Source organism: Suricata suricatta, chromosome 17 (assembly GCF_006229205.1).
Source record: "Suricata suricatta isolate VVHF042 chromosome 17, meerkat_22Aug2017_6uvM2_HiC, whole genome shotgun sequence".
Taxonomy (NCBI): Eukaryota; Metazoa; Chordata; class Mammalia; order Carnivora; family Herpestidae; genus Suricata; species Suricata suricatta.
In genome coordinates this window covers 15,933,592-15,950,960 of record NC_043716.1, presented here as the reverse complement: position 1 = coordinate 15,950,960, position 17,369 = coordinate 15,933,592, and the positions used below count along the sequence as shown (strand labels likewise).

The window sequence follows — 17,369 nt, the reverse complement described above, 5'->3', positions numbered from 1 at the left end:
AGATTCGTTACTTGGCTTCTAAACCCACAGCAAATCTGAGGCAGCAAATAAGAACAGAATAAAAATTGTTTGAGTGGGTTCTCAGCAAATAAGAGAATAAAAATCGTATGAGTGGGTTCTCAGCAGTGACAAGAGAATTATCTGGCTAAGGGTACACGTGTGTCAAGGTATCCCCTTCCACAAACATACACTCCAAATTTCTTTTTGAGACAGTCTCCACTTATGATCCTAAATCTTAATCTTTTAGTTACTCCCACTAGTCGCTATATATATCTCTGGCACCACCAGGGAAATGCTCACACCAATTGAGCTTTACAGCATCAAGCCTTAGAAATAATACTTCCCTTAAGGAAAGAGATAAATTTTTTATATGATCACATTACTTTGAGAATCTGATTTTAAAAATACATTTACCTACACAACATTTTCATATGTTCTCAAGGTCACTGCCCTTCTTCTTTTTTTTTTTTAAAGTTTATTTCTTTATTTTGAGAGAGACAGAAAGCGTACAAGTGGAGGAGGGACCGACAGAGAGAATCCCAAGCAGGCTCCATGCCACCAGCACAGAGCCCTCTGCAGACTCAAACTCAACAAAACCATTAGATAATGACCTGAGCCAAAACCAAGATCCACACACTCAATGAATTGAGCCACCCAGGCATCCCTAAGAGTTCACTGACCTTCTAAAACCAATCCAGGGTACCTGGGTGGCTTAGTTGGTTAAGTGCCGACTTCAGCTCAGGTCATGATCTCATGGTTTGTGGGTTCTAGCTCAGCATCAGGCTCTGTGCTGGCAGCTCAGAGCGTGGAGCCTGCTTTGGATTCAGTGTCTCTCTCTCTGCCCCTTCTATGCTCATGTTCTGTCTCTGTCTCTCAATAATAAATAACCTTAAACAAAATTAAACAAAAAACCAATCCATAAAACTCTAGGTGACCATGGACCCCAAATAAGAACTTTTTATATTACATGCCAAAAATGTGTATATTTTAACACAACTTTTGATATTAATTTTATCAGAATGATCCCTAAAGCTTCTTAAATGATGATGAACTGGGGGACACTATAAATGCAAAATAAAAATGATGGCTAATGTAATACTAATAAATATAGTTTAGAAAAAGTGCAATTTGGATATTAAATCTCCTGTAAGAAAAAAAGGTGGCAAAAGACAAAAATTAAAGAGATATTCTGCAAATTCTTTAAAAAGAATATCTACCTTAGCAGCAAATCTTAGTGTAGCAAACAGATCTTTTCACTGCTAAGTTGAAGATGTCAGCAGTTAAAGACAATTCCCAAGATTAAGTCTCAAAAGTGACCTTGCAACTCCTAAGAATATATTTTTATGGTTGAGAGCACCAGTCTAGGAAACAGCTCTGGATTCTAAGGACAGTTTTATCATTTACTAGCTACATGGCCTTGAGCAATTACTTAACTTCTCTAAGTCTCAGTTTCATTGTCTGTAAATAGAACAAATTGGTTCACAGAGTTGCTGTTATGATTAAATGAAACAATACACATTAAACTCTTAGCACAGTGACAAGAGGTCAACAGATGGAAGGTGCTAGTTATTAATTTCAATTAACTCATTTTTTAAACATAGGGATTTATGATTTGCAAGGTGTTACTGATACATATGATCTCTTCTGATCACCTGAGGTTAGGAGCCTCATTTTACAGTGGGAGAAACTGAAGTCAAATGATTTACCCAAATGCAGTAGTTAGTAAGAAAAGAAATTTGGGCTTAATTTGATTATGCTACGAACTAAAATGCAAACCTCATTCCCCCCCCTCCCAAGTTGTGAAGCTCTGCCTTTTAAATGTTAATCTTTTTTAAAAGTAGTTCAATATACACAAAACCTGCCATTTCAACCATGTTCAGTGGCATTAAATACATTCACATTGTTTTGTAATCATCACCATCATCCATCCCTACAACGTTTTCTTCTTTTTCAAATGAAATTCTACCAAACACACTCTCCATTCCCCCTCCCCCAACTCCTGGGTGCCTCAAATAAGTGGAATTACACAGTATTTGTCCTTTGTCATTGGCTTATTTCACTTTAAAATAATGTTTTCAAAAATCATTCTTGTTGCAGCATTTGTCAGAATTTCCTTTTTTTAAGGCTGAATACTATTCAGTTGTATTGCATACCACATTTTGTTTTATCCATTTATCTACTGATAGACATGTGGGTTGCTTCACTATGTTTTGTTTTTTCAAGATATTGTTAACACTACTGCTACTGGTTATCCAGTTTCAGATTATTCCCTCCTTTCTTTCTCTTTTACTCCATTTCTTTTTTTTTTTTTTAAATGCAGGTTAAGTGGTTGATTTAATTTTGTAGAGTTTACACACACACCACTAAAACCACTTTATTTTGTGGCTACTTTGTGTAGGAGCTACACCATGATTCAACCAACACAAAGAAAAAACCTGAAACTCAAATGAACTTAATTTGCTTTGTTAGGAGAGTAAACCATTAAATAATAAATTATGTGTAAGATTATAAATCACTTCACATGCTGTTCTTGGGACCTTTAATAAGAGATAGTGGAAAGTTTCTGTTGTTGGACATTAAAGTTTTTCAGGGTTAACCTGGGAGGGAGAAAGAAACATTGCCTAAGTACCTGGGAGTTTGGAGAAACCTCAGTAGCTGACCCTCCTGAAGCCACTCCGGAGTGAGTGCTAACATACTACGAAGACCAAACTGCTGCTACCTAAAAGTAACCCTTGCTTTAACCACAAGCTTCAGCACACAGTTCTCAGAAATAGCTAAACCACAATGGAAGGGAAGGACGACAACGCTAGAGACTTCAAAAACAGCGACGATTTAAAGATGGGTTGAATCTTGCACTTTCATCAATGAAGGTGTGCATGCAAGCTTGGCTTGTGAGCACGTAATAGGACAGGGGGAGACTAAATGAAAACCAGCCACATTACTGAAATCCAATTTTCTGAAATAATTCCAGACTACAGCCAGCGGGAGAGAAGAATGGCCAGTCTTCCTTTGTGTGAGCGGCTTGCAAAAGAAACCTATAGTCACACGCATACTTGCTTGAAACAACAGCAACCCCCCAAACAACAAACACGGGAGCTTTACCTCCAACAGGACCCGCAAGCGAATCCAAACGTTTCCGGGCGGCCGTTCAGAAGCTACAGACCACCCTTCACCCAGAGTCTCCCGCTCGGCTGTCACTCGGTCACCACAGACAACTTCCAAGGGAGGACTACACTTTCAGATTCCCTCAAAGTTTACCAGAAATTCACGCAAAGGATTCTCCAATCCGCCCAACCCCTGGGGGCACCTTCTGCCTCCAAGAACTACCCCACACCTTCACCCCACTGTACCCTCGTACCCTTGGAGGCTGTCAAGTACGCAAGGTGCGCTTTCGCCCTCTTTTGCTTGCTTGCTCCCCAGGATGCCGGGGAAAAGCGGCTGCGGAAAAGCAAACTTTCCGGCTTTCGCACAGGGCGGGAGGGCGCGCCGCGAACTCACAGCTGGTTGATGGCGTTCTGAGAGATGACCGCGTTGGCTGAGAAGTAAGGGATCATGTCGGGGCCACTGAGGGTGCAGGTGCAGGCGGGGGACGCCTTCCTCTCGCGGGCCAACGTGCTCAGGGTCATGGGGCCAGCTCAAGGCGCACAGCTCCGCATCCTGGCCCCGCCGGGTTCGGGCATGAGGCGCTCGCTTAGAGTTCCGTGGGGCCAGAGGCGCTGGGAAGCGCCGTCTCCCCGCGTCCAAACTGGGCCCGCCGGATCGCGCGGAGGCAGTCGCCGTAGCCCTAGGGCTCGGCTGTGAAGTCCCTGCGGCCGGACGCCACCAACAGCCCACCCCAACCCGCGTCCGGGGCGGGGCGCTGCGGCGAGGCGGGCCTAGCGCGAGGGGAGAGTCCTAAGAGCAGAAGGGGTCGGCCCTTTCGGGCGCTCCGCCCCTGAGCTCGTGGCACCCACCGGATCACGCTACGTGCATCTCGGCGAGTGAGCGAGGGTCTGCACCAAGACATCACAGCTCCTGTGAAGGAGCGAAACGAGCCTGGGGTGGGAGGAAAGGCTGTGTTTCTTGGGAATGTTTCCACAGAAAGGTCCTGCTTCTTGAACGGCTCTACTGAACCTTAAATCCCATTTTTCAAATGATCTTAAAACTTTAATAAAAGGTCGTACATTAACATATGCAACGAATACTTATCATTGGTTTTCTAGATGTTAAGGGCTAGGGAAATTCGGAAATAAGGTAGATTTTCTTTTAAAGCAAAACATTTTAAGTTATAATGGAGAAAAACCTATATACATTGTCGATAACATCTGCTAACCCTTGTAAATAAATTTTATAAAGGACTTTCCTAACCATCCATCAAACCAAAGACTTACTGCCTTAGCTGCACATATGAATCACCTGTGGGGATTTTAAACCCTCCAATACCTGGCTACACCCTAGTCCACTCAAATCAAAATCTCCTGAAGTTGGAATCCTAAATATCAATATTTTTCAAAGCTTCCCAAGTAACCTTACTTTACAGATGTATAAATAAAGGGTCTAGCCAGATGACCTCGTTTGTAGGCAGGGCTGATCTAGGTAGGGCTTTTCCCACCAAACCCTATACCCTGATGCCTTCATGAGTTTAATCTTTCATCAATGTTCCTAACAACTCACTGAGTAATGCCTTTCACCCGACCAGGAGCCAGCTCTCTATAAACTGAAAATCTCTTTTCTCTCCTGCATGCTATATAGCGGTTTACAAAAGGGGCTGACCTGGGGCAGGCACTCAGCAAAAGTTAGCTCTCTCATCTCTTGCCCTTCCAGTCTCATCAGAACAAATATTTTCAGGCATAAGCATTTTATGCTTTTTGAATACTTGAGTAAAATATATATCAATAAAACTGTCTTAGGAATTCTAGAGCCAGAAATTAATAATTTTAAAAAATGATTTCACTATCCGATTACAAGACAAAAGAGCCTAAAATTAGGAAGAAGTCATTTTAAGACTCAAAATCTGCTAGAATCAAGAAGAAATATGTCTGGTTATTTATTTATTTTTTAATGTTTATTTATTTTAGAGAGAGACAGCAGCAGGGGAGAGGCAGAGAGAGAGGGAGGGAGACACAGAATCAGAAGCAGGCTCCAGATTCTGAGCTGTCAACACAGAGCTCAATGCAGGGCTTGAACCAAGGAACTGCAGATCAGGACCTGAGCTGATGTTGGATGCTTAACCAGCTGAGCCACCCAGGCCCTCCTTAATGTTTTTCGAAGTTTATTTATTTTTGAGAGAGAGAGAGAGAGAGAGAGAGAGAGAGAGCGAGCGAGCGCGAGCGCGCGAGCGCGAGCAAGCGAGAGAGAGAGAGAGGGAGGGAGGGAGGGAGGAAGAGAAAGAGAGAATGAGTGGGGAGGGCCAGAGAGACAGAGACACAGAATCCAAAGCAGCTCCATTTCTTTGTGTCTTCTTCAATTTCCTTCATAAGTCTTCTATAGTTTTCAGCATAGAGGTCTTTTACATCTTTAGTTAGGTATACTCCTAGGTATTTTATGATTTTTCATGCAATTGTGAATGGGATCTGTTTCTTGATTTCTCTGTTGCTTCATTTTTGGTGTATAAGAATGCAACCAACTTCTGTACATTGATTTTGTACCCTGCAACTTTACTGAATTTATTAATCAGTTCGACACATCTCCAAAGGCAAGGGAATCAAGAACAAAAATGAACTACTGGGACCTCATCAAGATAAAAATCTTCTGCAATGCAAAGGAAACAATCAAAAAAACTAATAGGCAACCGACAGAATGGGAAAAGATAGTGGCAAGTGGCATATCAGATAAAGGGCTAGTATCCAAAATCTACAAGGAACTCACTAAACTCCACACCTGAAAAATGAATAATCCAGTGAAGAAATGGGCAGAAGACCTGAACAGACACTTCTCCAAAGAGGACATCCAGATGGCCAACAGGCACATGAAACGATGCTCAGTGTCACTCATCATCAGGGAAATACAAATCAAAACCACACTGAGATACCACCTCACACTGGTCAGAGTGGCTTAAATGAACAAGTCAGGAGACTACAGATGCTGGCAAGGATTTGGAGAAATGGGCACTCCCCTACACTGTTGGTGGGAATGTAAACTGGTGCAGCCGCTCTGGAAAACAGTGTGGCAGTTCCTCAAAAAACTAGCCACAGAACTCCCTTATGACCCAGCAATAGCACTGCTAGGGATTTACCCAAGGGATACAGAAGTGCTGATGCATTGGGGCACATGTACCCCAATGTTCATAGCAGCAATGTCAACAATAGCCAAATCATGGAAAGAGCCTAAATGTCCTGATGAATGGATCAAGAAGATGTGGTATATATGCACAAGGGAGTACTACATGGCAATGAGAAAGAATGAAATATGGCCATTTGTAGCAAAGTGGATGGACCTCGAGGGTGTCATGCTAAGTGAAATAAGTCAGGCAGAGAAGGACAGATACCATATGTTTGCACTCATAGGTCTAACAGGAGAAACCCAACAGAGGACCATAGGGAGGGGAAGGAGGAAAGAGAGTTGGGGAGAGAGAGGGACACAAACCATGAGAGACTATTGAATACTGAGAACGAACTGAGGACTGAAGGGGGAGAGGGTGGGGGAGGAAGGGGGGTAATAGTCATGGAGGGGGGCACTTGTGGGGAGAAGCACTGGGTGTTTATGGAAACCAATTTGACAATAAACTATTATAAATAAAAACAAAAACAAAAAGAAAGCAGGCTCCAGGCTCTGAGCCATCAGCACAGAGCCTGATGTAGGGCTGTAACTCATGAACCATGAGATCATGACCTGAGCTGAAGTCGGATGCTTACCCAAATGAGCCACCCAGGTGCCCTGAAATATGTCTTTGTTTCATATAATTTTTCAGATCTCTTTTCCTATTAGGTAATTTGGCAATTTTCTAACTACTAGTAATGAAATAATCAATCTAAATTATATATTCTAAAATCAGAAACTCTTTTATTAGTTTATCTTTCCATAAAACTTAAAGTTGGTAGGGTGCCTGGGTACCTCAGTTAAGCGTCTAACTTTTGATTTTGGTTTAGGTCATGATCTCATGGTTGGTGGGATCAAGTTCCTAGTCAGGCTCTGAGCTGACACCACAAAGCCTGCTTGGGATTCTCTGTCTTTCTCTGCCTGTCCCTCCCTTGCTTGTGCCCATGTGGGCACACGTGCTTGCAATCTTTCTCAAAATAAATAATTAAACATTTTTTTTTTTAAACCTTAAAGTTGTTGCTAAGGGATTTGAAACATTGCTAACTTCATACTGGAAATAGGGATCTAAGTTTCCTACAGATCTGGTAATAGCAAAGAACCAGTTGGCAAGTGAAGAGTTAATGAAAGGTCTGAAGTCCAGTGCATCATCATCTTCATCCATCTCTAGTAAGGAAAATGTTTGAAAGATTTATTCAGGCTGTGTCAGCAGGCACCCAAATGGCAGTGTAAGAAAAAAAATCTGCTGATACACCCCAAAATAAATTGCTTTAAATATCTGGCAAACTCGCCAGTTTGAAACTTCTTCCAGGCTGTAATTTATTACAGCCTCCTGGCAGTGATCAAAAAAAACACAGCAGGCTGTTTAGAAGAGCAGTGTTAAGGTGAGTCCATTTCCTTTCATGAGAGCAGAGATAGGATTTTATTGAAGTCAGTACTAACTAATGCTGCTTACAAAAGATGATGGAATGGTAATCATCTATATGTCTGAAAAACAAGTCAGCAGGAAATGTATCTTACTCAATTCACACTTAATACCTCTGGCATTTAAAAAATGCTAAAGATAAGGATTTCATAAATATGTATATCTGTCTTTTATAGATAGGTTCCTATAGTGACACTCCAGAAGTGCATAGTCCTTTGTTTTCCCTCAAAAGACCTCTGCCAGTGCCTGTTCAGTGGAGTCTATTTTAACACCCCTATCTAGGCCTTTTCAAAAGCTTTCGAAGTCAAATTTTCGCTTTGAACTGTAATATAGGAAATTGGTAAAGTGCTACAACGTGCCTTATAATTTTTTAAGAAAAAAACAGAATCATCTTTTCAAAGTGGGGTACCTTTCAGGGAAGTTCTTTCTACTACTGTTTTAAAAGTTTAACAAATTCCTTTTCTTTTCACAATCTGTAGAGTGTCAAAATGTCAATCAATTTAGTTTCAGTTCAATTTAATCCTTTACACTGTCAGGAAACAAGGGTCTAGGGAGCAAGCTCTCTGTACCCAAGTTTCTAGGAATTCAAAAATGATTCCAAGTTAGACTGAGCAACATGAAATAAACGAAGCTAGTTTTCTATTCCACATGAAGTCAGAAGGGGCTTTTAAAAATGTACACAAAGGCCCTGAAGAAAAATTGTTGCATTTTTCACACTCTTGTTTGAGTTAGAAGATTTAAAATAAATTTTGTCATGTCATTTGCTGAACATTTCAAGGCTCAGAAATATGAATATTCTATAATGTTAATCTTGCTCTTGACAGCATTAGCTATGACTAAATTAGGTTTTTATAGTATTATGTTAAAAGCATTAACAAAATTTTAAACTAATAGATGTCTCTTGTATCCAACAGTACTTCGATTACTATGCCTTCATGTATCTCTCCACAAGATATAAATGCTGAAAAACTGTGTAAAACCAGAGACTTACTTGCTGACAATCAGTATTCCATGACAGATATGAAAGTATACTTAAATGTGAGTGAAGGATGTAAAAAATTTCATTGTGGGTGGATCACTAGTTGGAAGTAGCTAACGAGCTAAAAAGTGACATTGTAAAGTGCCAAAAGCAGAAGGCCAGAAACCAGAGACCCTAAGTTCTAACCTGGCCACTTAATTAACTAAGATTTTGGCTAAGTCACTTATTTTCATCTGTAAAACAGGATAATAAAACCCTAAGGAAAGGTCCTCAAATCTGTTTTTGTGAGAGTTGGGAACCTTAACAAAGGAATTTTATCCAGCATAGAAGTCCTAAACAATATATTTTATCCACTAGTTCAAAGCAGTAGAGCCCAGTAGTTAAAAATCCTAACCTTGGTTTATATATAAAATGGACTATTGCTCAACCATAAAAAAGAATGAAATCTTGCCATTTGAAACAACAGAGATGGAGCTAGGGGGTATAAGGCTGAGTGAAACAAGTCAGAGAGAGACAAATATCATATGGTTTCACTCATGTGAATTTATGTGGAATTTAAGAAACAAAACAAATGAACAAAGAAAAAAAGAGATAAAAAAGTAGACTCTTAAATACAGAGAACTGGTTGTTGCCAGAAGGCAGATGGGTCGGTGTGGGGGTATGGGTGAAATAAAGGGGATTAACAATACACTTATCTTGATGAACACTGAGAAATGTAAAGAATTGGTGAATCATTATATCGCACACCTGAAACTAACATAAAACTGTATGTTAATTATACCTGAAAAAAAAAATCCTAGCCTTGGAATTAGTAGGATGGGTTTGAATCCTAGTGTCACCATTAGCTGTGTATTTTCGATAGTTACTTAATCTGTGGCTCAGTATTAGTACCTAATTTGTGAAGTTATTGTGAGGATGAATTAAGTTATATGTAAAGTGTAAAAGAGTGGCACAAAAATGGCTCTATAAACTTAAGAGAGCTAAGAGAAAGGTTGAGGAAGAGATTGCCCTTCAGGAATCGGAGAGTCTTCAAAGAAGAATCTTAGATCAGAGTGCATGGCTGTAATAAATCTTTTTATTTATTTATTTTTAATATTTTATTTATTTTTTTTCCATAATATTTTATTGTCAAATTGTTTTCCATACAACACCCAGTGCTCTTCCCCTTAAGTGCCCTCCACCATTAATATTTTATTTTTAAAGTAATCTCTACACCCAATGTGGCTCAAACTCACAACCTGAGATGTAAGGCACATGCTGTACCAACTGAGCCAGGCGGACACTCCAAAATCTTTCTATTTTTTAAATTTCTTTGCTTCTCTAACTCCTCCATTTATCTGATCTTTTGACTGTTTCTCTAAGGTAGAAATTCTTAATAGGGAAAAGACCTATATGCCTTTCTTCAGGTCATTAAGAAAGCTGTGTGTGTGTGTGTGTGTGTGTGTGTGTGTGTGTGTGTGTGTGTTGGGAGTGGGCAAAGTAGGCAGGGGCCTCTGAAGTCTGTCTGGCAACCCTGAGGTAAAGTTGACTGTACATTTTAACATATGCACTGAAGAAATTAAGATGTTGACTAGAAATAGTCCTCTATGCTCTTTTCCACCAATCTAAAAAAGCTAAAGTAGGGTGGGTAACATTAAAATATCAATGAGTCTGATGTCAGAGTTCTAGATTCTAGTGACTTTATCCAATGGGCTAACAGAAAGCTAGTTGTACTTGTATTTGGGGTGAGAGGTTGAAGAATGAATGAAAATTTCCCCAATGTACCATGCCATTTCATCCAAGAAGTCTTCACTATTATTGTTTGCGAGGTAGCTAATTACATTAACTTAATATTACATTCTGCAGTAATGTGAGATCTGCAGTGTTCACTAGGTTTTTGTATTTATAAGCTTGGAAATAATAGTATTGACTTATGTAACTTTATTTTAAAAATTCCTAGTCATAAGAAATATGACTTATTTGTATTTTTATGTTTTCTCTAAGGGCATATCTACAGAAATAAATAGTAAATTAATCCCCTGAGTGTCAAAAAGGAGAAAACCAACACTTTAAATAGAGTTACAAAACAAAAAGCCTTTTACCTGGAGTAGCACAACATTCTGTCTCCTGTTAGTCTGTAAAACGCTAGTATAAAACTCTTAAGATAATACACCCAAGTTCCAAACTTGTTGCCCAGACAGCTCCAAGAGGTATCTTACTACACTTAGTCAAAGGCACTCTTCATACAATACAAGAAACCAAACTCTGTAAACAAAGGCTCTTAAAAGCAATCATTTTGTAATCATCATGTGGCTAATAGTTTTATTTAAAAGAGTATCTGACAATAGTTTTAAATACTGGATAGCACAATGTCACTGAACCCTTCTAGTCCTTTCCATGGAACTTTCTACCATAAAAGCAATGGGAATACTGAAAAGATCTACATATCAACTCCATGAGAGGCAATCTCTAAGGCAGTCATCCCCCATGGTCTTAACCACCATATGCTCCAGTAGGAAGAGGTGCTGAAATGCTGCTTTCTTCAGGTTACAAAGGCCCCACATGCTACTGTTTAGTAAAAATAATAGGCTCACTTTTCACATCCAACACACCTTATAAAACATTTAACTATTTAATTCCCATCCTATCTCTTTAAACACTTTATTTTTTAAAAACTAGTTAAAAAAAGTAAAAGTAACACGTGCTGAATTATTAAAACTTTTTTTCAGTATTCAGAAAGGTAAAATAAAAGTCACTCTTTTCATTCCCATCATCCTACCCCTAGGGATTACTGTTAATATTTACAGAAATGTTCTTGCAGATGCAAACATTAATATATTGAAGCTGCCCTTTAAGAAACACATATGCAGGGGAGCCTGGGTGGCTCAGTCGGTTGAGGGTCCGACTTTGGCCCAGGTCATGATCTCACAGTTCCTGAGTTCAAGCCCTGAGTCGGGCTCTGTGCTGACAGCTCATAGCCTGGAACCTGCTTCAGATTCTGTGTCTCCCTCTCTCTGTCCTTCCCCAGCTCATGTTCTCTCTCTCTGTGTCAAAAATAAATTTAAAAAATTAAAAAAAAAGAAACACACGTGCATATAAGCATAAATTAGATAGCATATATTATACATAGTATTCTGCTTCTTACTTACACCCCACTTATCACTATATCTTAGACATTTTTCTATGTTTATATAGATTTGCCTCATCCTTTTGAAGGAGTTCATAGTGCTTTATTTTATAATTATAATTTATTTAAACAGCCCACTACTGATGGACATTTAAGTTGTTTACAATCTTTATTATATACAATATCACTATGAACATGTCTTTATGTATACATGTGAATATATTTCTTGGATTTATATCTAGAGGTGGAATTGGCAGTTAGTTAAAATATTTTAAACATCTTAGGAATTGATAGCTATGATCAATTGCCCTTTTTTCTTAATGTTTTTATTTATTTTTGAGAGAGAGAGTGAGAGAGAGAAGAGAGAGTGAGTGGGGGAGGGCAGAGAGAGAGGGAGACACAGAATTGGAAGCAGCAGGCTCCAGGCTCTGAGTTGTCAGCACAGAGCCACAGAGCCCAATGTGGGGCTTGAACTCACGGATCGTGAGATCATGACCTGAGCTGAAATCAGACGCTTAACTGACTGAGCCATCCAGGTACCCCTTAATTGCCCTTCCAAAAGAATTAAGCTTTTAATTTTCCCATGGAATCTTAGTGCCTCCTATCCTCTGATCTATTAAATTAACTCAGGGCCCAAGATCCTCTTCTATATCTCATCTTTTATATACTATATAAAATATATATATATATGTATATGATACATGCTTATAGAGAGAAACTAGAAAAATAGAGTAAATTATAAAGAAAAATATAAAAGATTATGTTAAGGATTATTGATTTCAAAGAATTACTTAGACTTTAACAAAATATGTGTAATACTTAAACTATTTTGAATATAATTTTAAATTCAGAAGATATTTAAGGATCTTGTTTGATGCTAATGCTATAGAACATACTGTAGGTAAACGAGCCAAATGTGGCCTTCAGTGTCCTGGAATGCGGTGAGACAAGAGATATAAAAATAGAAATTGGGAAGTAACAAAAAATGGAGGTTAGAGGAGTTGAAAATAAAAACAATAACTGACATTTGTTGAGCTAACATTCACTGTGTACCAGATCCTCTATTAAAAGTTTATATGCAGTATCTCACTTAATTCTCATAAACAACTCTATGATTCTATTCTTATCTTTATGAGGCTAAAGGAGATTGAATAATTTGCTTAACATTAGACAGCAGTATTTCGACCCCAGCCAGTTATTCTGGTTCCAGAACCTGTTTCCTTAAACCAGTATTCTACACTGTCTCTATGATGATGGAGGTTCATTACAAAACAGGTTAAGTCTGAAAAGTCTTACTCCCAACAGCAAGAACTCCTGGAGACTTTACTTACTTGACTGCACTTGGTATTTTCTCCTCTATTTGATCCTAGCTATACCTAGCAGGTCCTGACAATAAGAGGGAGCTAAAATAGTACTAAATATAGTACATCTTTTGGCTGTTGTATCCCATCATCTTGCTACCAAATCCCTCAGAACTCTGCATTTCAAACTAATATTCATCACAAGATTTTCCAAGGCATTTATATCTATATTTTGTTTCCCTCATTTCTTTACACAGTATCCTATGTGAAGGAGGCATTTAATGTATGTGTGGTAATGATGGCATCATCATCTTATTTGATGTTTGAAATAAACCTACTAGCTGGGCAGATGTTATCACTCCTTGTGATAGTTCAAGAAAAAGATGAACCAGGTGTAAATGTGTCTAATTCATCCTATTTACTGTTGATTGACTAAATTCAGTTGGACTAATCCTGAAGAGCTGTATGTCAGGTACTTTCTAAGATACTATCAAAATGACTAAGATTTAAGTTCTTTTATATAATTCCTTACTCAGTTCCTTATTCCCTTTCAGAACAAGTCTAAACTCTTCTTTCAAGCCTTCAGATTCTCCTTAATTTAAAACCAACCATAATTCAATCATTATGGCATATTACCCTCAATTCCATCCCTTCTCAAACACAATCATTGTAACTATTTTTTTTACCCATTCTCCCAAAATAAATCTTTGCTATTATTAGGTGGTTTCTATCTTGTCCTCCTATATCTGAGTCTCATTCTCCTCTCTGTTCAAGTTGTCCCTCTCTGAGACCACTTTTATCTCATCTTTCAAGTTATCCATGTAGAACTTATTTCTCAAGGCCTAGATTCAATTCTCAGCTTTTTCAATAATTAGAAACTCTACAGGGCTTTCACATTTATCCTCACTTGATCCTCATTAGAATCTTGTGTATAGGTAAGCATAGCTAGCTGGGATTGTCAGCTTCATTTTACAGATGAGGAAGCTGAGGCTCAGAAATTAAGGGACATGCCCAAGTTTACATAGCAAGTGTCAGCTCTTGGATTTGAACATAGCTCTTCTAGAGACACCTGGGTGGCTCAGTTGGTTAAGTGTTCAACTTGATTTTGGCTCAGGTCATGATCTCATGATTTGAGAGATGAAGCCCCACATTGGGCTCTGCTGACAGCATGGAGCCTCCTTGGGATTTTTACTCCCTCTCTCTGCCCTTCCCTGGCTTGCATGTGCGTACTTTCTCTACAAATAAATAAATAAACATTTTAAAAAATGAATTTAGGTCTTCTGATTAAGTCCAATGATCAATTCCTGGTCTATAGTATGCTATGACACTTTCCTAATTCCTTTAGAATTTATAATCTATATCATTTATTCAAAGTTTTGCTCTCTATTTTATGCCATACTACTTATCTCTCTGTGGGAGCAAATTAGACACACTAACTCTCTCTTGTGGGCTTCATAGAGCCTAGCACAGTGCTAGGTTGGTTGGTTGATCCCTTATACCATACCCCACTATAGTTTTCTTAGGGTTCTAGGTAAATACTTGCTGAAGTTATCAATACATTAGTGATCTCCCTCACAGCTGGTATAGGGTATAAGCTGGTATAAGACTCCTTTTCACCGCCTCATTTTTCTCCTGCTGTCTTTCTTTTCTGATAGATAGATGCTTCCTTCATCGCAGAATCCAGTAGAGGGCCTGGAACACAACCCAGTTAAGTAAGGGCTTTATTTTTATTTTCAGGCCTGTCCTAGACTTTCAGGAGCCCAAAGTTCAAATCGCAGCAGGACTGATTCAGCCCTTTCACAAGCAATTTAGTACTATGCAGTTTGTTTAGACTGGTCAAGTTTCTAGGCCCTAGCTGAGCAGCATCATTATCTCTTCGACTTTCATGTATCAGCTTCCCTGGCCATATTTCACTTTCCGTGTCTTTCTTTTTTAAAATCAGGTGAACATGTGAAATCATATACTTACACAATTATACACTTTTCAAAAACCATATCACATTTAAATACAATACAGGAAGTTTTATTTTCTCTCTCTGGGTTAGGCCAAACCAAGAAGTATGCAAAAGTTATACTCCTCAATCCTTAGTGGAAAGGGGGTACATTGTATCATTCTTTAGCTAGTACATCAACTGAGAAAAGATATGGGGTTGTCAGATTCTATTTAATCCACCTCAGCTGGAAGGCCAACTGGACAATGGATCTTAAGTGAAGTGAAAATACTTTGCCAGGAGAAAAGAAAACTAAGTAGCAAAACTTTTAATTTTTAATTGTGAAGTATTTCAAACATACAACAAAGAACAGAGAGGATAACAAACAGCCAGATACTCAATGGACAGTACTATCATATTCTAACATTTTACTCTTCAGAATTTAAGAAATAAAACATCACAACTGAAGCCCCCTGTGAACTTCTCTATGAGCCCTTTCCCCCTTCTGTTTATATAGCTCCTCTTCCTGAATTTGGTGTTCATCTTTCCATTCATGTTTTTATAGTATGCATATGGCATATTTTTTAATGTAAACTTCATTCAGAAAAGTGTAGCTTATAAAGCCTTGATAGGTGAATAGATACATGATAAAGCCAAAAGAGCAAAATGCTAATTGTGGAGCCAGGAAGGGTGTGTATTTGGGTGTTTACTGTAAAATTCTTTAAATTTGTCTGCATGTTTACTTTCTTAAATAATAAAATGTTGGGAAAATAAAACAAAAATCTCTTGTTCATATTTTGTGTAAAAATCCAAGTGATGGCTCATTTGGTTGAGTGTCTGACTCTTGATTTTGCTCAGGTCATGATCCCAGGGTCATGGGATCGAGCCCTGTGTCAGGTTCCTGGGATTGAGCCCTGTGTCAGGCTCCAACTGAGCATGGAGCCTGCTCTCTCTGTCTCTCTCTCTCTCTCTCTCTCTGACTCTCTCTCTCTCTCTCTCTCTTTCTCTCCCTCAGCTCCCGCTCATGTGCTCTCTCTCACATAAAAAAAAAATCTCAGTGAAGAATAAAAACTGGTTTCAGATATGTAAGAATACTCATAGAAAACAATAATTAGGCTTGCTAGTCTAATTACTGTTTAAGCTCTTGCTCTATGGTATCTAACAAATAAAAAAAGACCAGTCCCTCTAAGATTTATCTTCTCATAGCCACTTCTTGTAAAGCAGTTTTTTCAGCTTTGACTTTTCCATCCTTTTCTTGGGAGTTCATGAAATGATCTGACATGATTTTATAATCCATTTCTCATCATAATTTAAGCTCAGAGCTTGGAAAACTACTTATGGTTGATAAACATCCCTAATAAAATGAGTATATTAAATAATTAGAAGAGAAATACTTTTAAAAGTTTTCAAGCGATTTTTGTAATCCCATTTATAACCTTCTAAATGAACTCTTATTTTAGGAAAATGTGCTGTTACAAACTGACCACAGGAAGAACTACAACAAAAGATTCACTGATGATAAAAATGCCACTGTGACAGAACATTTGCTTTGCTTATGTGATGTATTTTTATATTTGCATATTATTTATGCCCCATAATAAGCATGCTAATTCTTTTTTTAAGGAAGAAGAAACTAAGTCTCAAAGGATGAATCTAAGGTCATGCCACCTCTATAAACACATCTAACTCCAATACCAGTGCTCTTCTCACATAATTGTGAACAATCTTTTGGTTTGGGTGGCATTTTGAAGTGACTACATTACCAGAAATTATATTATTTATTGTTTGTAGGGTATTTCACTTTAAGTGGGCTAATTTTAATAGTAATTACTCTTTGAGGCTAATGTTTTCATAATTTTATAGGTAAAGTAATAGATTCAGAGAAAATTAAGCTTGACTGGGACTGTTTCAATTGTAGAATACTGTCTTTCAAAAATTAGGTCTCCAAGGAAATGGACTGTGGTGAGTTAAAAATAACAATTCAGTTTTGGGAAATGAGAGATATTACTGCTTTAACCCAATTTCTAGCAAAAACCTTTTTTTTAATGTTTCATTTATTTTTGAGAGAGAGTGCAAGCAGGGGAGGGGCAGAGAGAGAGGCGGGAACAGAGGATCCAAAGCAAGCTCTGTGCTGACAGCAGAGAGCCTGATGTGGGCTTGAACTCACAAACCATGAGATCATGTCCTGAGCCAAAGCTGAACGCTTAACCAACTGAGCCACCCAGGGATCCTTCTAACAAATTAAAAAAAAATTACTTCTTAAAATTAATCATTTAGGTTAAAATTAAATTTAAAAGTTTGCCCAAACTGATTTTTTTAATTGAACAAATAGGAAGATATAATAAGTGGCTGTTAAAAATAAAGTCCTTAGTGAAATTTATTAATTGCTGAAA

General features: G+C 38.3%; 1 protein-coding gene across 4 annotated transcripts in view; it reads right to left on the bottom strand.

Annotated features, from left to right (window-relative positions):
* The window catches only part of SSH2 (slingshot protein phosphatase 2), a 251,906-nt gene that overhangs the window by 105,262 nt on the left and 129,275 nt on the right, over positions 1-17,369 (bottom strand). Inside the window, exon 1 of one of the 4 annotated variants that reach the window (XM_029927243.1) lies at positions 3,499-3,839. The exons of the other annotated variants lie outside the window; for them this stretch is intronic. Coding sequence (XP_029783103.1) covers positions 3,499-3,626 — 128 coding nt within the window. The 5' untranslated portion in view covers positions 3,627-3,839. Of the gene's footprint in view, positions 1-3,498; positions 3,840-17,369 lie in introns of those variants that run through there. 4 annotated transcript variants of the gene reach the window in all.